The sequence below is a fragment of the Etheostoma spectabile genome, chromosome 7 (genome assembly GCF_008692095.1).
Source record: "Etheostoma spectabile isolate EspeVRDwgs_2016 chromosome 7, UIUC_Espe_1.0, whole genome shotgun sequence".
In the NCBI taxonomy this organism is placed as follows: domain Eukaryota; kingdom Metazoa; phylum Chordata; class Actinopteri; order Perciformes; family Percidae; genus Etheostoma; species Etheostoma spectabile.
The window spans coordinates 12,728,369-12,749,715 of record NC_045739.1 but is presented as its reverse complement, the minus strand read 5'-3'; the positions used below and the strand labels follow the sequence as shown (position 1 = coordinate 12,749,715).

At 39.6% G+C, this 21,347-nt stretch overlaps 1 protein-coding gene and 1 long non-coding RNA gene across 15 annotated transcripts in view; one reads left to right on the top strand and one right to left on the bottom strand.

Moving 5' to 3' along the window:
• The window catches only part of kif1b (kinesin family member 1B), a 63,518-nt gene that overhangs the window by 35,993 nt on the left and 6,178 nt on the right, over positions 1-21,347 (bottom strand). For 9 of the 14 annotated variants that reach the window (XM_032521521.1, XM_032521522.1, XM_032521523.1 and 6 more), the window contains exons 3-12: positions 5,152-5,228; positions 4,875-5,054; positions 4,456-4,524; positions 3,110-3,288; positions 2,249-2,360; positions 1,656-1,733; positions 1,495-1,560; positions 1,309-1,326; positions 863-938; positions 279-357 (exon numbers count right to left, since the gene is read on the bottom strand). In XM_032521521.1, the coding sequence (XP_032377412.1) occupies positions 279-357; positions 863-938; positions 1,309-1,326; positions 1,495-1,560; positions 1,656-1,733; positions 2,249-2,360; positions 3,110-3,288; positions 4,456-4,524; positions 4,875-5,054; positions 5,152-5,228 (934 nt within the window). The remainder of the gene's footprint in view (positions 1-278; positions 358-862; positions 939-1,308; positions 1,327-1,494; positions 1,561-1,655; positions 1,734-2,248; positions 2,361-3,109; positions 3,289-4,455; positions 4,525-4,874; positions 5,055-5,151; positions 5,229-21,347) is intronic. The other 5 variants (XM_032521533.1, XM_032521534.1, XM_032521530.1 and 2 more) reach the window with 1 other exon arrangement.
• On the top strand, positions 15,336-16,791 carry LOC116692921 (uncharacterized). The gene is made up of 2 exons (XR_004332811.1): positions 15,336-16,075; positions 16,261-16,791. It is a non-coding gene; the product is annotated as an uncharacterized LOC116692921 (long non-coding RNA).

Below are 21,347 nucleotides of genomic sequence, written 5' to 3'. Positions count from 1 at the left end.
GCCTGCCTCTAGTCCCCCCCCCCCACCCATCAATAGCCACTGACACAGAAATGGCACATCCTAAGGAAAGCGCAGTGTGGGACTGGCTCTAGTGGCTGCAATTCTGCACAAAGGCTGAATTTCGAGAAAGAGACACTTCAGATACGGTATTAGGGGACCACTAAGGCATATATAAAAGCATCCAAAAAGTACCATGTCATGGGACCTTTAAGGATGAACAATTAACTGGAATTATTTTGGAATAATTTTATTATCTATGTCCTGGATGGAAACCTTACCGGAGCGTGCTGAGAGTTTCATCATAGTTGATGTCTGCAGGACTGAGGGCAGCTACCATGGCTGTTCTCGAGTTTCCACCTGACAACAAAAGACCAGCAAAGAGCTAAATTATGTGACAATGTGGATGAAAGGCCTTTTTTGTTTTTTTTCTAACCACAAGATCGATTAGTATTATATTTATATCAAAATCATGTCCACTGCACTTTACAGTATAAATGCTCAGCACATAAGAAAACAGTACTTATTCCACTAATATAAGACTTCATTATTATTAGACTAAACTGCATGTGTGCTAAGGTCAAATATACACTGTACACCTCTCCTCTGTACATATCTAAAGGGGAGATATGTGTGCTTGTCTAGTTAGGGTGAAATACAGTCTGCTGACAGTGTTCTTCTTAAATTGGCAGAGAGTAATGTACACTAGCTCCAGTCATTTTTTTGTATCCCCACTTCATCTTACAGGTTACAGAGGGATCAATTTGTCTTGCTGTCCAGGAATAAGGATTTTGCTACACAGCTAGCTTACAGACATAAATTCCACCAGTAAAGGATATTTAGCAGGTGATAGTAATGTTCATACCGAGGTTCTCCCTCAGCAGCCATGTCAGAACAGAGTCTCTGTATGGGATGAAGTCAGACTTCTTCTTCTTCTTGGACTGCAGAATACAAACATTAATTTGTCAGGCAGACATAAAACTGACAATGATGAAAGACTATTCAACACTAAAATTAGGGATGGCAGTTGAGACTGAGCAATATTATGAAGTACTATGACAAACATCTTATATGTAATGGATAAGAGTTATTTTAAAATGAGTAGAGGGCTGACTTGATTAGCTTTTGCTCTGGTGCAAGGATGGTGGATTTTACTGTTGGTGGTGTCTAAAAGTACAGCACTTGATAAAATGGTGATGACAGAACACTGTGCTTCACAGTACAACTTCAAAATTGCAAATGTCAAAAGGCTGTCGAATCTGCCTCATGGAAAGAATTAGAGGTTAGTGCTTGAGCTGTCAAAGGGTTTACCTTGATAGTACAGTTATCCTGTGTGGGCAAGCATTACAAGGACAAGACAAGAGAAAATACAAGGGCAGATATTACAGCACGCCAGGTTAAAAACTTTATTTCCATGAGAGGTCAAGTTGTAAAGGGTAAGAGGAAAGGACGAAAAGGAGAAGAAGAGAAAATACATAAATAAACAGAAACACATACCACTTCCGCCAAGGCAGAGATAACCTTTCCTAACGTGGTGAGAGATTTGTTGATGTTTGCTCCCTCCTGCAACCATTGACAAAAAGAATATTATTAAAGAACCATCAGGGCAATACAAGTCAAATGTTTGCTAATGTTGCCAGTGATAAAGGGAGTCTTACCTTTAGCCTGGTGCCTTTAGCTCCAGTGGAATCTGCTCGTTCACTCCCTGCCAAGTCTACCAGACTAATTTTACTGACCTGAAGAGGAAGTAAATGTATTTAAGCTTATTAATAGTTTACGTTAGAATGATAACAAACTGAAAGATAATGAGAATATTACTAAAACTATGACAGTACTGACAACCGAATACAAAGTTCATGATGTTTTCAAAAAAATGTAAACCATCATAAACATTACAACATTACTGTCAAGTGAGATGCAGCAAGGCAGTAAAATGTAATGGAGTGGCTAAATACAATGGGCATTGTGTTACAATAACACAGTGGTCTTTGTCTTTGCCACATTCAGAGGAAATGCTAAAGTGCAAAACTAAAATGGCGGTCACCATCGACTAAGAGGACCATAGGAGACATATTAGCCCAAATCAAAAGGAGCAAAGTACATAAATGGGCTGTAAAATCCAGTATGAAGAAATGCACCACCAACAGCATGGGGTTAGAATCACTTATAAGTTATAAACATGGTTAAGTGTGAATAGATAACGATCTAATCTGAGAATCAGTAGATTTCTGTCTTTCTAGTCTCCTCTGACCTTTTCTGTGGAGAGATCTGTTTCGCTGTCATGTTTCTTCTGTGTGAAGACGATGGTAAAAACAGCATGGGATCTGCTGCTGGTCTCATTCATGTTGGTGGCGGCAACAGTTCTGTAGGTGACCACATATGACCATAGTTAGGAGATTTTCAAAAAAACACAATATGTAAACATTTTCCTAAGCACAATAAATCACTTTTAAATTATTCAGTATTATTAATTCTAACTTCATGGTCTTGGCTATTACTGGAGCTATCATCACCGGGTTTTACGCCTATTAGAGTGAATTGAGTCTAAGGGATTACTTTGAATGGTGGAGGTGAATTATATTGTGAGGACACCAAACACAAATACACAAGGCGCAGTCAGAGGGAGAGTCACAGGGGAGATACAGGCTTTTCACGCCATGTTCCAGAAATAAGCCCTCTGAGTCAGCACAGGAAGATTAAGGCAGAGTTCACTCCTCCCCGCAGGAGCTCTTGTGACACACGCACATACACACAGTAACAACGGACACACACATACACACGTATATACAGTACATCACATGCACTCATTTCAATGAGAAATACTCCCTGCAATTTAAGAAAAAGTTCTTCCTATGGAGACTCTCACTTATCCAGGTCAAGCTGGACTTCTGGTTCTGGTCTCCTGAATATAACTAGTTGTTCCTTGACCAACACTGATGATCAAGCAATAAAAATCCACATGATCAGAAGATGTCCTGATTCCGAATTATTGTTATCTTGCTGCCAATTTTCAGGCTTAATTAATAATTTATTGACGTGGATTATCACATCATCACAGCACTCACCCTCACAATCTCAACCCATCCTTCCCATGAACCCGAGCCCGACTGACCTGGCCTTGTTGCCTGCATCCATAAGGTCAGCGATGTCTGTGTAGGAGGTGACAGCTAGCTTGGACAAGTCCTCCACGTAGGGGCCCAGTAATGGATGCTCTCGCACTCGCAAATTCCCTTTGTTCTTGGGGTTTAGCAAATCCCGCACCCTCTCACAGTAGATCTCCATGTAACTGACCTAGAAACAATTGCAAAAGGTAAAATGTCACTTAAGATTCCGCAGTGCATAATATAGAAAAGTAACACACACAAATTCATCTGTTTCATCAATTTGTTTTTCAGGTTAAAAAAAAAAGGTGTATAATTTAACTTAGGGATGCCCCCCAAATATTAGTCAACTCAGTCAACTGACATTTTTGAGACAGTTTTTGTTTTTGTCAGTCTGTTTGCTTTGTCAGAGTGAGCGCTCCTTGCGTTCACGCTGCTCTCCGAGGTAAAACCATCCCGCTACATTAAGTCCTGTCCGCTCAGTGAAGATGTTAGCGATGGGTACAGGCAGCTGTGGAAACGGACCCATTGTGAGTCTGAGTAAGATGGAAGCAGCTGCTGGAGGAGGAGAATTCTTCACCGATCAACCTTTGAGATAGTTCACTTCTTTCTTCTGCTTGGAATTGGTGAATTAACAGCTCACATCAATTAAATACAACATATTCTCTGGATTTTGTTTGATATTATTGTTGTTAAAAATGTCCTAAAAATAATCCTAAAAAGAAAAGTTGATTTATTAAGTTGCTTGCCCTTTAAAAATTTGGCAGTTCAATAAAGGGTTTTGCAGTTAAAATTTGGGTATAGCCCTAATTCGACTACATAATCAGAAGGAATGTGCTGAGAAAACCCAGCATCTTCGAAGGTTCAGCCAATAAGTGATAGACGTCTGACTTAGGCCTGGGCAATATGAAGAAAATCAGATATCATGATATTCTTGATCAAATACCTCGAAAGTGATATTTTACGACGATATTCTAGGGTTGACAATTGGTGCTTTAACAAAATATATCACTTAGTCTTTAGATAAATAATCATCAGTAATGATGAGTAACTTAGAAATAATGTCTAAGTGGGTAAAGTCAAATAATAGAACAGCTACAAGAGTCAGAAAAGTACATCACTTTACTGTAATGCGGCCCTTAAAACCAGGAAAAGACAACACTTATGTCTTATGACAATATTACAATATCCAAAATCAAAGACAAATCAATATTATATAGATATATTGCGCAGCCCTATTCTGACTATTATCAGATATATTGTTGGAAGAATGGTTCATTAAAGCCCAGCCAACACACTAGTCAGAGGCAGGGGCTGGGAAGAAGGATTACAAGTGGCGAAGTAGTCTCAGACTCACCTCTACCGAGTAGGCGAGCTCCTCTTTGTTGCTCTCCTCATTGATTTTCTCAAATAGATCTTCACAGAGCTGAGAGGCAGAAAAAAAATGATGTTTAGTGCAAATTAACAGCGTGTGGGAAGGTGAAAGGGAGGATGAATAGAAAAAGAGATTGATACATATATGTACCAAATCCACCTCAGACTGCAAGGTTACATATAGAAAGTTGCAGTCTGAGGTGGATTTGGTTTAGAAGTATGACAGGAGGGAATGACTGAATAACTGGTAAAAATTGTTCTTTTCTTGTAGACATTGACTTAGACTGAATCAGAGGTTGTGTTAAACATTCAGCAATCTAAATTGCATTAGACATTACTTAAAATACAGTGAGCAAAGTCTCTTAATCTTTGCTAGTTAGAAAGATGTATTGTAGAACAAACCATGGGAATGATTCCTTCCTGCCCCTCCTCTTGCTTGCCCATCATGGTGTAGGATTTGCCAGCTCCTGTCTGGCCGTAAGCAAAGATGCAGACGTTGTAACCCTCAAATGCATGCGCCAGCATTTCCTTGCCAATATCATTGTACACAAGGTTCTGTGATGCAAAGCTGGGGTCTTCTGGCTGTAGGAAAGAGAAAATTGACATTGATATAATTAGATTTTCCCTCGTTATTGGTCAATATAATGGCCTATGTAAAAGAAAAACATTTCAAACTCACCGTAGTATGTGACCAGTAGGAGTAATCAAAACTGAAGGTCTTTGCTGGTTCCTTTGGGGCTTTGGGGTTTAGAATAGCTGTGGGGGAAGAAAAAAAATTAGTGAAGTGGTTGATATAACATCTGGTTTCAATGTGAATATAAGACAACTACTCCCATGTCTTTGCAGATTCATCATAAGGTCTACATTAATTTAATTAATTTATGATTAATCATCTGTTGAATTACTGGATTAAGATTTTTATTCAATCCCTTCTACAACCATTTAGTATTTAGCTTAAGTCAGTGCAAAGTGCAGTCATTTGAATTATGGCAAGGAATCTGTAACAAACTAGCCATTGAAACCCAATTTTGTAGTCTGGCAAGATAAATGTGTATTTTTCTTTTTCTAGTTTAGAGTATCAAATCAAATAGATTAGGTTTGTTCTCTAGTTATGGCACATTTGCTTTCTTTGCTTGACAACTAGCTTTATCTTACTCTTGGACTAGTTAGGGGGGTTGTTGCTTAAACATCAACATCTAACCAAACTCCCATCCCTCATTTAAAGAGAATATTCAAGTTTCTTCTGAGCCTTCTCAAAATACGTACTTTTCAGTTTCGCAAAAAACGTCTCTAAGTGTACCCGATTAACAATTTATTTTTAATCCTGGTTGTCAAATAGTGGCTCTCCAAAGATCCTTTTCTTCAATCAGAGAACCAACAGTGATATATTTGGAACTAAAAGTCACAAGATCCAGTGACAAATTATGAGCCATTGGCTTTTTTGAGAAAAACTGTTGTGTCAACCTTTATCAAAAATGCCATCTTTAATTGGTGTCTGAATTCATCGTATGCATTTAGAACACAGCAAAAAAGACAAACAATTGGGCACCCGGATAGCTCAGTTGGTAGAGCGGGTGCCATATATAGAGGTTTACTCCTCGACACACATGGCCGGGGTTCAACTCCAATCTGAGGCCCTTTGCTGCATGTCTTTCCACCTCTTTCTCACCCTTTAATTTCTTCAGCTGTCCTGTCAATAAAGGCCTAAAAATGTCTAATCTTAAAAAAAGACACAACACCACATTTAAATAATAAAACATGTAGCCTACTCTCACTATACCACCTTCACTTCTATCTGTAAAAGCAAGAGGACACACTGTTTCTGCACTAACCAGCCATTCCCTATAGTCCCACACAGGCATTTCTTAATGACGTATCTGCAGCCATGCCTGGCATGTCACCCTTCTCAACCATGCTTGTGGGTACCCCTGGGAACAGTGTTCACGCTTTCCACACCCAGCACTGGATATGTGACAGAAAGAGAGAGGAGATTAAGAAATGACTATAGGATGTTTGTAGATATCCATACCCCAATTGTTCTACAAATCTCCCTCTTAAACAAAATGCACTTTTATTGACTAAAGCTGCCTTGCATTAGAGGCCAGTGTAGAGAGTTCGCTCAGGCTATACAGGCAAACGCATACCTCCACCGCCTGTACAGAGGGGGGAGGTGAAGAGAAGGGAGCGACAAAGAGGCTTGTGAAAAAAGGGTTTGAGAGACTAACTGGTGTGCTAAGGGCCTAGCAACAATCCAAACTTAGCAACAATAGAAACTTTGGCAGGGTGAAAGGAAAAACTGTGAATGTTCATCTTAGTAAGAACAATATATACTATGCATTTTCACTATGTTCCAGCAAATCTCCAGTGTGGACCACAAAGCAGTAATTTGCTTTGTTTAATACAAATTCTGCGCTTTGTTAATAGGTAAATTAAAGCCAAAAGGTCTGGCTCCTCAACATGAGGGTGCTTGAGAGGCTTTTGCATCAAGACGTCCGAGGCTGAGTGCATAATGTGTTCAGAGGATTTCAGCACTTATCAATAATGCAGGAGATATGGAGAGACACGAATTGGATATCACCCTCCACAGGTCACATGCTGACAGAAAAGCACAGTGTGTCCTTAAAAACCCGAACACTAAGATAGATAGATAGATAGATAGATAGATAGATAGATAGATAGATAGATAGATAGATAGATAGATAGATAGATAGATAGATAGATAGATATTATGGTGTTACAGCAGCAAAATCAGTCACACAGCATAGAATATAAATATAAATGAAATACTAGGATACAATATACATACATACATACAATATACATGAAATTATAATAATAACAGGAATAAAATGTAATATTTGAACATATACAGGATGGGAATATAAAATGTGCAACTGAATTACTGACTCATGTTAAATATTTGATGATTGCAGCAGCTGCCATTGTACTGAAACACGGGTAGCTACAAGCTAGTACAGGTAAAATCAATCTTCAAACAGGTTAAGGTGTACAGGTGGAGTAGCCGCCTCCAGCACTGGAAGAGGATACAACAAGACAGGTGGCTAAATAAAGCCCAATTTCACTTTTGCCCTGCCTCCGGAAATTGGAGCCAGGGCATTAAGAAACGGTATTTAAGTTACCAGGCAGTGCCCCTATTGCTTTTTCCTGGAACAATCTACAGTTGCTATTAATGAAAAAACAGTCTTATTCAGAGTCATTCAGTGTCAACCAAATTCAATGTTTACTCAGCATCAAAAACAGAAAGATGATGAGACAGAGCCACATGTGGGGCATTTTGACAGTGGGATGCCCATGACAGGCCAGTGGACTGACAGTGATAATCTGGCCTTACTGGGAATCACAGCTGTGTTCTAGCAAGACAAGAAATGATATGACCTTTCTAATCTTAGAGTTTGTCAACTTTCCTGGTTCGGTCATGGGCTCTTATCAGAGACCAGGGTGGGAAAATGTACCTAAGCACAGCAAAGCTAAAATGGTTGCAGATACAGCTGAGCGATATGGTGAAAATCAAATATCACAATATTTTTGACCAAATACATCAATATCAATGTTGCGGCGATACTGAAGGGTTGACTATGGGGGCTTTCACTAAATATTTACACAATGATATTTTTGATAAAAATCATCAATACTTTGGATATAGTGACTAAGTGGGTAAAGGCAAATAATAGAACATTGGTACAGTACGGTAGGTTGAGAAAATAACATTACTTTACTATAATGTAGCCTTTAAAACCAGGAAAAGCCAACACTTGCGATATCCAAAATTTAAGACAATATCTTAATGTTTTGATACATTGCCCAGCCCTCGTTGCAGCTAGTGGGAGACTGCTCAACTCCTAAAGATGAATCATGCTTACAACGTGGCATGAATGCCTCATTCGACTGCCTCATTCGACTGCCCACTCTACTGCTCTCAGAAAAGATAGCTGCTTCACCCATGTGGCTCTGTCAGTGCATCAAGAGTACGTATCTCATGAGTCTATAAATGTGTATTGAAAGCAAGGATGCAGTAAGGGATGGGGCTGGCAATAGCAAATGTGTATGCAGTCTAATTTTATTTTTACGTGTACTAGAGAATGACACATTTCCTCTCAAAGGTATATCCAACTATTGTGTCATCACACATCTGTCGGAAAGACGGAGGCATGAATAGCAGGGATGAGGTGAATTTTATTACTGCCATCTGAGATTGAGTAAATCAGACAGGACAGGAGTGCCCCATATCTTCCAGCAGGATCCACCTCAGTTAACTTTACTTTATACACGTATGCACCTGTACATCAAACTAACAAGCATGATCTATGTGAGTACTGATGCATGGATAGTAACAATCACAAATTAAGATGTCAATGAGGAATGACTCTTTGTTCCATTTATAGTAAATGTTCCCACCAGAGCTATTTCTTGGACTTAAAATGGCAGACACATTCTGCTGCCTAATAAACGTCACCACTCTGTCTCTCAACCATGGCAACAGGTAAAAGACCAGATTCTGGTTGCCATAACAACCTCAACTTTGCCCAGAAGGGGAGGATGCGGCACATTGCGTTCCGTTTTCTCTCATCTCAAGCATTCCCTTTTACTGCTCTGAAGAAACATGGTTTTGGGCTATAACAATGATTTATCAAATTGATTTCAGGATTCTAATCCTTTGAAGATCCTGAGACATAGGCAAAAGGGACAGTGTGAAAAGCTTTAAGCTACTTATCATGTCAGCCTCCAGAAGCAACACCAGAAACAACTTTTACCACACAAACATTTTTAATACTTTGTTAATGGAACATATTTAAAAATGTATTGTTGTTAAATACAAAGGACAAACATTTTATCGTTTAAAAAGGCATTACTCTTGTTGACACAGAAGGTATGCATTGATTGGCTGCATACAGGGCAACACTGAGCTAAGGTCCTCAAGCAAACATTCAACATTATCCGTAAAAAGAGCAACAAAGGACAATTTTACCATTCCCATGTCATCATCAGTTCATCAAACAACACCAGACTTCCATTATATAAAGGAGTGGCATGCAAATATGTGTGGGAGACTATGTAGGAGACAAAATTCTCACAAGATAGAGAAATTCAGTCAGAACCCCATGTGCAGTGAACAGACACAAGCTACTGGGTGGCATACAAGGGCAAATGTTTATTTGTCCAAAAATGCCCCAGCTCTGCATTTTCAGTTCCTGTTAGGCAGAATATAGGACTGATATGATGCTGGCACTCCACAGGAGCTTTCCATTTCAAGGCAGGGTGGATAGCAGTTAACTAACCACATCCTGCTATCTAAAGAACATCACTCAGCTGGTTGTAACTGGCGGACATTTTGTGCTCCAGTGTTCACCATGGGGCCTATAATCCAGCCATAACAGCAGAGATACCCCTCAGTAATTAGGTTATTAGGAAGTCTCTGAGCACCAGATGGGGACTAAGAGCAAGCCCCATTCACCTGAGAATAGCAGACAAGCAGGGGTCTAAAATGGCTGAACATATCTGCCTCTCCCTTCCAGTAACCCTCTGACGACCTGCTAGCTGTTAGTTCAAGCTAAACAATACCTGTCTACAACCACAGGACGGTGCTTAGGGCATTAAATAAATGCATGTGTAAAATATAAAAAGGACAGGAAATTGGTGAGTTCCTAAGAGAACCCAGGCATTCAGAGAATAATATCTGTGCAGAATTGTAATTACAATGTGTGCGTCTTTCAGCAAGACTGACGAATTTTAAAAGTCTGTGTACACATGGCCAGCTGTGTGATGCAACTGTTCACTTCGGAAGAAGTTAGATTTCATCTAAATATAAATCAGGGAATGTCTGGATTGACCTTTCTCCGCCAAGCTACATGTACATTGCTACGTTTTAGTTTAAAAACAAATATCTTTAGCTACGTTTGCACCTCGCGTTCACACTGCTGTGGTGTTTCAGGGTACCTAAAGCAAAGAAATTTGAAAACACTTCTGACCCCGTTTTGGTTTGGAATTGCCGAGGTTTTGTTTCAGCCTCAACGGCCGCAAACGAAGGCCTGTGGCAACACCAACACGGAGGCCGACATTTTGACGCCTGGTTGGGTCATGACGTCTCATTCTCTTAGACACCAGCACAGGGTCTACATGCTGCCTCCCGTTTATACCCAGTATATGAGAATGTTGATTAGATATGCGGTTTGGGCGCATTGGTTTGAATGGAGATTAGTTCTTCTATTGGAGCTATAAACACTTGTGTGCAATCATTAAGTTCTGCCCCTCTGAAAAGGACAACCACTTTAATGCACTAAGATTAGGGCTACATTATTTTCAGTGTTACTCTTTTTTGGTTAAACAATTAATAAAACCTCTAACAGGTCACCAAGGCACATTTTACTATATTGTTCCTCTGGGATGGGAAGGCATCCCAGGTAGTGATCACAGTTACTCATGGGAGGTTACATTGCAAGTGTTCCACATGCCAAACAAATGTGTGGTGTTGTATGGGAAAATTACGGGACTGTATGAATGTTGGCTAACCTGTGGTGTGCCCCATCCTATCACCACATAAAATATCAATACCATCACAGCTCTTATGCTGTGTATCTCCATTCAACATTACAAATGCACACCTGTTTATGCATGATTGGTGAAGCAAAGCAGCTGTTGACATGATGCTATGGCTTGAGCAGTGCCACGGTAACGCTAATATGGTTGTTTAGTTTTATATAAGACTGGATGGGGAAAATTCAGACATGGCCACAGAAATGCTCTGTGTGTTGTATCTAGTGCAGTGGTTCTTAACCTGGGTTCGATCGAACCCCAGGGGTTCGGTGAGTCAGTCTCAGGGATTCGGCGGAGGTTAAGACACACACCCGACTCATATGATTCGTGATGACACGCCCCGCTTGGCCATGATCAGAAGGGTTCGGTGAACGCGCATATGAAACTGGTGGGGGTCAGTACCTCCAACAAGGTTAAGAACCACTGATCTAGTGTCTTTGGAAGAGAGTGTGTGATGGCTTGGTTGCCGGGGCTGCAGCACAGGTGACAGAGTTGTCACTGGATGCAGCTCAAAGCTGAGGGCTAAAAGTAGAGTCTGAGCATTGCTGTGCTCAATTGACAAACAGCTGAGCTTGTTGCAGCCACAACACAGGACGTACAACATCTCCAAAACAGAAACAAACATGTGGTATCTTAATTACCCCTTTACATACAGTGCACTTTTACATCTGTCAGGGAGATGCCTTGTGGCCTTTAATTAAAAGATTTCCATACAGCAATGCATTACTCCTCTGTTGAGTACTCATACCAAAAAAAACTGGAACCTTGCAGGCAGGCAGATGAGGTTTGTCAAGCCAGGAGACCTAGCCCTTCACACACCAGAATCCAAATAACCTAAATTAATTCAAACAAACAAAACTACAACTTACAACCTATTAATGATTAGAGCATGCAATGCCATTTCATTAGATAAGCCACTATATCAGAGTGATAGGTGTAACAGTAAAGAAAGGCACAGAGTTCCTACTAACAAAATCCACTTTTTCTACTTAGAAGGCTGATCACGTCATTTTTCTCTGCCTACTGGGAAAGAGGAGAGGGAGAAGAAAAGCACAGGAAGACACCAGAACAATGCCTTAAATGCAGGGTATTGCAATTGACAACAGAGCCTGCGAAACACATTAGGTAATCTGTTATGACTAGGCTTTATGTGCCCAGTCCCCTCTATCACAATGACCCTTTTCACACCGCCTTACACCCTCCCCCCCCAATCCACATTGCTACATTAAGAAAAAAGAACCAATATTTTTTTTTCAATATTTTTGTCAGAAATGACTGAAGCCAGCTAAATGTAAACTGCACATTAAAAGTAAAGAGACTGCATTGAAAACTTATTATATTTTAATATTGTTGAAATTTTTTTTTAACAACAATAACAACAACCTTAGAGGTATTTGAAATTAATTGTCAGTAACCGTGTTTGCATGCACCCAAGAAGCCAGGTTATTTAATGAAATCTGAATTGGCCAGGAAACCAGAATGTTTACATGCATAAAAAGGCCTCCATTTAAAATGCAGCTGATCAGCAACTTTCCTTTTTTGCAGAGGATTGGGAGTGACAGAGCAGTAAAAAGACAAATAATATTGTGGGAGTTGTGGGTCATTTATTCTTATTATGCCTATATATCTGGTAACAGGATTTCTGTCCATTCCTTACCCCAAATAAGAAACCTGGGTTTTTTTTTTTTTTTGCTTTAGCATTTAGGAAATCAGACAGAATATCAAAAATCTTGATACTACATGTAAACACAAAATTAGGTTTTGTCTCATAACCAGAAACTCTGAGGTTTGTTCAGACATTTTTCTTATCACACATTTTTCTCTCAAGTGTTCTCAAAAAGTAAAAAAAAAAAAAAGTAATACATTAAAATGGTTCAAGGTGGGGTTGCCTGTCTAGCTAGAAAGCAGTGGGAAAAGGGTGCAGTCCTGGTCTATGTGCCAGCTGTCCCAGCTCTGACTACTGCCTATTTATACAGCAGCAGATGGCAGCTAGTGCTTCACATGCCGACAGACTGTCAGTGACAGGAAGGAATGGACAGATTTCAGCCGCCCAACCTTTCCGCTGAACTCGTAGCCAAACCATACATTGCTCCCAGCCCACAGGCACTGACAGCTAGCTACGGCTGCGAGTGCCTTTTGATATTAGCAGCTCACGCAGACTCACTGAGTCCAGGATAACAGAGGCTAAAGAGAAGCTTCTAGAAGCCACCGGACAGAGAAAACATGCTAAGCCAGCAGGACTCCATTCAGAAGCTAAACAAACACAGAACTACAACAAAGAGAGCGGGATATAAGGGCAGCCTCTCAGGTTAAACCCACAAGGCACACAGAACTGGTATGAACTCAGAGACACCAGGCATTTGGCATGTAATTTAGATGCTTACTGTTACTTTGGCTCTAACTATAGTCTGGACACATCCCCAACTTGTGTAATGAACATATCTGTTGGTTGCACCTCTATGATAATATTAACTAAAAGATAAAGGATCCTTAGTTAGGGTTTTTAGTAGGGTTGCACAATTAATATATCACAGGTGGGGCCCCATTTTTGTTAAAGGCAAAATATGTGTCAAACCATTTTGAATGAAATATTGTGATGCTGCAGAAACGTCCCAACGTACAAACTGAAAAAAATTGTTTAGTACAGATCCTTGCAAAAAAAAAAAATCACACTATACATCTTAAATATAAATATCATTTTTTTTTATGAAAATGAGAATAATGATCCAATATCATGAAACTTTATCGCAATCACAATATTTGTCAAAATAATCGCAATTAGATAATTTCCTCATATTGTGCAGCCCTAGTTTTTAGCTGGATCAGGTCCAAGAAGGATATTCTCCTTTTTACAGGTGCTGCCTCGAAAGGTCAGGGCTCTTTTCAAACACATCCTGTGTAATATCTCCACAGCTTTAGACATGTCTGCTATTTTCCAGTTTAAAAATAGCAAAATTGAAAATTTGCCTGTGTCAACCTTTTCACAATTTACTTTTAGGGAAGTGGGTCTGCATGTGCTGCATTAAGAAACAAAAACTAAAAACGGGTTCAAGATAAAGCCTTCCTTCCACAGTTCATCTTATTTACTGTATTGTAAATGTGGAACACATTTTTCTTTTCTGCTCAACTTTGGTTATCAACATTCAAGCAATAATCAGTTAATGTTAATAACAATAATGAATTAATAGTACGAACAAAATTAAGATGCCACAAAATATGAGCTTACAATGAAACTTCTTTGCCACGAGAGATGCTGATGCTAACGATCTATGACTTTTAAAATGAGTGCCTTGTCCTAGAGAGCTTTCAAAATATTAGCCATTGCTGGCTAAACTGTAATTATTAAATTGACAGAGAAGTGAAAACCATGAGCAAAAAAACACTATACATAAATGTTAACTGGTTAATTCAAAACAGAATAATTGTTTTAAACCTTGACTCATGTTTAAACAGTATCCCAGATTTTTCTCAAAACAGCATACATATCATCATATGATCCAGGCACTGTGGACAACAGAGCAGACCAGGCTGTGCAGACAAGGGAAATACAGAGCCCCTTACATTCTCTGCTCACAACAGGCACCCATTTTACAGAGCAGTGACCTGGATTTCCTCAACTAGCCTCCACTCAGAGACTGAAGTCTCGCTATAAATGCTCTCTGGCTTTATATAAGCAACATGACATCATAAATACAACTTTGACACATAAATCTGTTAAACTCTCACATCTTTTTTTTCAAGGCCCAACTTTAAATTTAAAGTTGCATAATTTGTTTGTTCTGTTAAGCCAAAAAACACTGAGAATGAGCACTGAGAGGGAGTGTCCCGTGGCCTAATGGCGGGGCAAAGGGTGAGCGATGTATTTAGCCTTTTAAAAGATATTGACTGGAGATATTACTCATCCAGGCCAAGAAACATTCTGGATGCCGAAAATGGCAAAATCTAGCAAAATCTGGTTAGCAGCCAGTGGAGACATTAAGCAGCATATGCTCCATGGTGGAGACGCAGCTAAAAGGAGTCAAAATGGGCACTGCTGCTGTGACCGTGGCAGAAAAGCAACAGGCCAATGACATGTCGCCGGCGGATATTAGTAAAATATTCGCAGCACTAGAGTAAATCTTCACTGAGCTAGAAGGTCTGAAGGAAATTCACCGCTCCATTCACCAAAATTCACCGTTCCATTCTCCATCCTCTCCAACCACGTCACCAGAATGAATGAGGTTGAGAGTCACGTTGAGAGTTTAGAGGCAGTCGACGGGATGATCCTGCGTCTAACAAGAGAGAGGTCGACACACTCTGGGAAAAAACGCAATAATGTCCATTTTGTGGGCATCCCCGAGGGCAAGAAAGGAGGAGATGCAAGGACATTTTTGGGTGAGCTGATTCAGGAGTTGCTGGAGACTGAGGGAGAGATTGATATTAAGCATGCACACAGAACCGCCGGCCAGCAGCTCCAGGCAGGAGGCAGACCACTGACCACTCTGCACAACAGAATGGTCAGTGGTCTGCTCATCGGACCAGGACTTGGTGTTGCGAGTGGCAAGAGGCAAGGGCAAGCTATCCTGGCAGAGTAACATCAGAATGCTATTTCCAGACTTCTCCAGAGGGACACAGATAAACCACGACAGGTTAAAGGAGTTTAAGAGAAAGCTTCATCAGAGAGAGGTGAGATTCCATAACCTGTATCCTGCCAAACTTAAAATTGAAGCCAAAGCTGGAGTTAAGACAATTGAATACCCTCCAAAAGGCAATGACATTCATAGAAAAGATGGAGTGATTTGTCGGCGAGGGATTTATAATGACGTGTAGCCTCTGCTTATGGCTGTGTTGCCTTTTTTTTAACCTCTTTTCTCAGTTCTCTCATGGGACAGACAGGAGCTAGTATGAGACCCCAGCTGGGATCATGCTTGGGCATAGTTACTTTTGTATTACTCTGGTTGTATTTTTTTTGGTAGCAGTGCACAGGAGACAGAGCGTGTGAAGTGAGAACGGATTACGGACCAAAAACTCAACTCTGCATTGTTCAAGTTCAGGTGCACATGGACTGTTCTGTGAGTATTTGGGATTTAATTGTGTTTAGTCATCACCACTTTGTATATTTGTTTATACAAATATGTATAAACAAATATACAAAGTGGTATTGTGCTCAGAAGATGGCTTTGATATTTTAATGTATAGTTATGTCGTCTAACTTAAGCTCTGTATGTTTCTCCACCTGTTATGTTAATGGAATGAGGAATCCCATCAAGAGGAGGAAGGTTTTGTCCAGCCTTAAAAACAAAACCCGATGCAAGAAACGCATATGTTGATATTGGAATCTGAAAAATTGTTGAGGAGGATGGGTTGGATTTGTGTTTCATAGTGTGAGGTCTAGCAGCAGTAGAGGGGTCGTTACACTGATTAGCAAGCACCAGCAATTTAGATTAATTAAGCAAAGTAAGGATATTTCTGAAAGAATTATCATTGTTCTTGCAGTAACACAAGTTAAACATACACAATATAAATATGCACCTAATGTGGATGATCGGGTTTTTTTTTAGATTTGGAAAAGAAATTACAAGCTGTAGTGATCCACAATATTGTTCTATATCAATTTGATAATGGATCCAGTTCTGGACTACAGTGGGGTTGAAGTATGCAGGCCCCCAGAGTCTCGCTCACATAACAGATTATGTGATTTTAGGATTGGCTGATATTTGGAGAATTTTGAACCCAGCTGGGAGAGATTATACATTTTTTTCATCAGTGAACAAGACATATTCTAGGATATACTTTTTTTAATGTCCAAATCACTGCCTCCCTCTGCTATAGGATGTGTGACAGGGAATATTGTAATCCCTGACCATGCCTGCATGTGCTTAGACCTGCTGCCTGTTGTTATAAAACACCTGCACATTACCACTAAGACTACCGGTGGAAAACAGCAATCTGCTAGAACCTGGCACAACGCATATTTTATTGATGTACAAGATTAATGTTTTATTGTGCTTTGTCCCGGTCTTGAAATAAATAAATTACATATTCATTTAAAAATAAATCGCAACCTTGATTCACCGCAAATAACTGATTTTTATATATATATATATATATATATATATATATATATGTCCGGGACTGCTAGTTTGTTTTGTCATGGTTCATGTGTATAATAAACATTACACTTTGTGAGAAAAAAAGCGTGGCAGAGAATTATGACATTAATTCTAAGCTAAAAAATCTTGATTCATATTTTTCCCCTAATCGTGCAGGCCTAGGCTATATGTTAAAAATCTTGGAAATTTATGGGTTTGGCAGCATTTTTATAAAGTGGATTAAGATGCTGTATAAGCACCCAGAGGCTGGGTTAATTTCTGAATATTTTGCTATTGGCAAGACAGGATTTACCTCTTTCTCCTTCGTTGTTATGTTTAGCCATCGAGCCTTTAGCAGCAGCCTTCAGGGGAGACTATCTTCCCAGGTGTTATGGTAGGAGGTGTAGTGCACAAACTTTTGCTTTATGCGGATGGGATGTGTGATAAGGTCCACGGATTTTGGACCGACATACATGTTAACTAGTGCTGTCAAACAATTAAAATATTTAATCACGATTAATTACATTAAGGTCATAGTTAACTTGCAACTAATTGCACATTTTTATCTATTCTAAATGTCCCTTGATTTCTTTTTGTCCCATTATTTTTTCTCATTTTAATTCTATTATCAACATGGAAAAGTGGATTGGCTTGCTTTGTGCAAATGTTTTTTTATTGAAAACAAAATTGGCATATAGCCTACTGTAATGTTCAGTTTCACACGTAACATTCTCACTTGGAGCAAATAATCTCTCACACAATCTTACACTGTCCATCAATAAATGAGTGTAAAAATACTTTGACTGGAGGGTGATAGCTCAGTTTGACAGAAAACACACAACAAAACACGCAGATCACTTTGGTCTTGTCAATGCCAACTTTTAAAAAGTAAATTTTCCATTCAGAATCTTAGTGGCATTAATTTCGGCGTCTCGTGCTCATCATCCACTCAAAAAGTAATGTTACTACTCTTTGGCCGGCTTGCAAAACCAAATAAGTGTCTACATCGTGCTTGTTTTGTTTTCCAGTCTAGCTTGATCCGGTGTGGTGTTGTAGTTTTACTAACGTTACTTGTTGTTACTAGTTTGCTAGGCCAAAAAGAACTTGTGCGACCTCTGCTTGCACACCATAAATCTAGCCGCGCTGGCAAGATCTACTTCATTTTTAAGGCCCAATGGCGCACGCCAGCTTGACTGCGGCTACTGTAAAACGTGCTTAACACCTTTTATCCAGCACTTTCTCTGTGGAGGACGGAAATGATGGGTGAGACTGTGCATCTTTGTATGCATGTATTTATGTGTGTGTATACTACTGATCTCTATTAGCTTCACTGTATCCAAACAGCAGCATGAGACAGCTCCATTTTGGAGCAGCAGAGAATTCACATCTATGGGCATCCATCCATCACCACATCCATCACAGCCAATCAATTTGAAGGACAGACAGAATCCCATCTTATTAATTAAGGTTTCAAAATGAATATACTGCAAAGCCCCTGACTTCTTACTCATGAATAATACAAAATGAACATCATGTGCACCAAGCTACCCGTGCCTGGACTGCAAAGCTTTCCAGTTTGTCTCTGAATTCAGCCCTCAGACTGTGGGAGGAAACCCAAGACTAGAAAGAGAGCTGTGTCGGGTAGGGCACAAAAACTAAAAAACACATTCACTCCCTTGAATGTGGGAAAGTCCAGCCATTTAACCTAACTTAGGCAATGAAACAAAGAGTAGGTAAGAGGAGCAAGCCAGAAGTGCCATAACTTTAAAACAAAGACACCATCCCCTCATTGCATCACTAAGTCTGTGATGAATGATGATCGATGTGGGCTGCTGTGAGCACAATCTGATTTTCATAGCTAATGAGCATGACCTCAGTTAGAAAGTCAGATTCAATTGAGTATAGGATATAGCATCCTCATCTAAAAAGGAAATCAGGCTATATACAACAACCCTCTTTCCCATGTGCCTGGTGCAGGTTCATATCTCTCACCTTATGGCTTAACTACTTTCTTTATTTCCCCACTTTTTATTACCTTGTGCACACGCTGCTGTAAAACTGGGACACTTATTGGGATTTGGCTGAACTGCATATCACCAGACTAATTCAGCATTATGCTGTTCCACCTTGTCACGTGAGGGCAGGCGGGTGGTTGGCCTTTTATCTTTGGTAATATCACGGACATTAATAGATTTGTGTGGTCTGGATGCCAGCAGCCAATTGAAACAGAGACCTCCTAGTAAAACACCTACCTATGAGCATAAATATGTTGGAACAATATCTTATTGTTTTTCCTGAAGGGTTCTATGTTGAGAAAAAATATTAACTGAACAACATATTTAACGTGTTGTGTATTATCAAGTAACTTTCTGTATTTCTGATCATCTACTATTAAGACTGATTTGCCCTCCCTGTGCTTCTAGTGCCTCTAGAAAATCCCTGACACAGGTGAAACACCATTGTAAATTTACAAAATTATCTGATGCCATTGATGGATGTTTTCATTAAAAAAAAAATAATAAGATGAAAAGGCCAGACATTTCTTGCAGCATAGGCACAAACTACAAGACAATGACATTGGCGGATGCAAATATGTTATAATTGCCTTTTCTTGAGTTTTTGCTCAACTGCATACAGTACTAGTTCTTAACCGCCACCAATATGAATGAAATCAGCAACACCATCTGTCTAGCTGGGCAACTGTGATTGCTGCCTCACGCTGTTCTACACGTGAATAGTGCTTGTGCACGACTTTCACTGTCTCTGCTGCTATGGCGGCGTTTACATCACCCCTCCCCCCCTTGAGTCAGCTCGCGTCTCATCCTCCCCTCTGATATACCATTGCCTCACATTTTCTGCAAAAGGCTCCCACGGTTTCCACTCAACACCGTCACAGGCTGGAATGGAAAGGGACTAAAAACAATGAGGTAAATGAAGTGAAAAAGGTGATTTATGTAAGGTGAGTACTGACCGACGAGGGCACATTCATCTCTGTAGGGAGTATGCTATGTTAGACCCTTTACAAAGAAACCAACTGGGCCAAAGATCACTTTATTCTATATAAGCATATAATGTGACAAACCAAGTCTTATGAGATTCAGTGGTCCTCCAGATATACTGCTTGTCATCCCTAATAGTACCATTTGTTTAAAGATACAGCTGATCCTAAGGCCTTATGATGTTTACAGGTGAAAAATTACAACAAATTCTCCAGTCATAAAGCCTCAGGGTGACATCATCACTGGGAAGTTTGTCTTTATGAAGTTTTAAAATATGTCTGATGTGTTTAGATGTTTCGATAGCTGCAAAAAGTATGTTTCTATTGATTTTAAGTCCCTAATTTAGGATAAATAAAAACCCTCAAGCAAAGAGGCATCAAGACTCCTTTAAATATGGGCACAAGCTGAAAGCTAAAGAAAAAGGTTGTTGAGTAGGTTGTGAAGAGTCAACATAAGGAGTGAAAACCACAAGTGGCTTGGTCTGTTACAAAGCTGAAACCACAATTTAGTGAGGGAAAGCATCTTTCACTTTCCCCTTCTGACCTCTGAAACTATCCCTATCCCTTAAAATGTAATGCCAGCCATGTTGTGGTTTCTCATTCATTTCAAAACACTTATTAATGAAAAGATATTTAATACCAATGGTAAAGGCCAACATGGCCATGTGACATATTTTAGTTTGCCATTTAAATAGTAATGACAAAATTTGATTTTACAGTTCAATACAGATAAAAACCAATGAGCTGATTGCATTAAGATTTACAGTTGTTGAAATTCTGTCCATGCAGACTTTATGCATGTCTAATTTTCAGAGAGGAAGATAAGATAAGAGGATCTACAGTAGTCATCATAAAAAAAAACTGACATTCCATCCAGACACACCTCAACCAAGACAGTCTACATGAACCCTTATTCAAGCCTAACAAATGTTTACAATTCACTTTCAATAACAGCCAAACCTCAGCACCACAACAGCTTTCGATACTGAGACCCAATCTCAGATAGTTGCCTGGGGGTATCAAGGCAGAAATAAAAAGGCAGAATATCATGAGCCAAAGTAAACTAGAGCACATGATGTTATGAAAAATAAATAAAGTGAGAGGCTTTTATTCATTCATTCAAGATGTTTTTGTAACAGAAGAAAAAAGTTGCCGTTGCCTTGACTACCCAGCATAGAAGACAACCACAGAGGATATGACTGGTGATTGGTGCATGAGATACAATTCCTCCCACTCTGACTCTGAAGATTATTG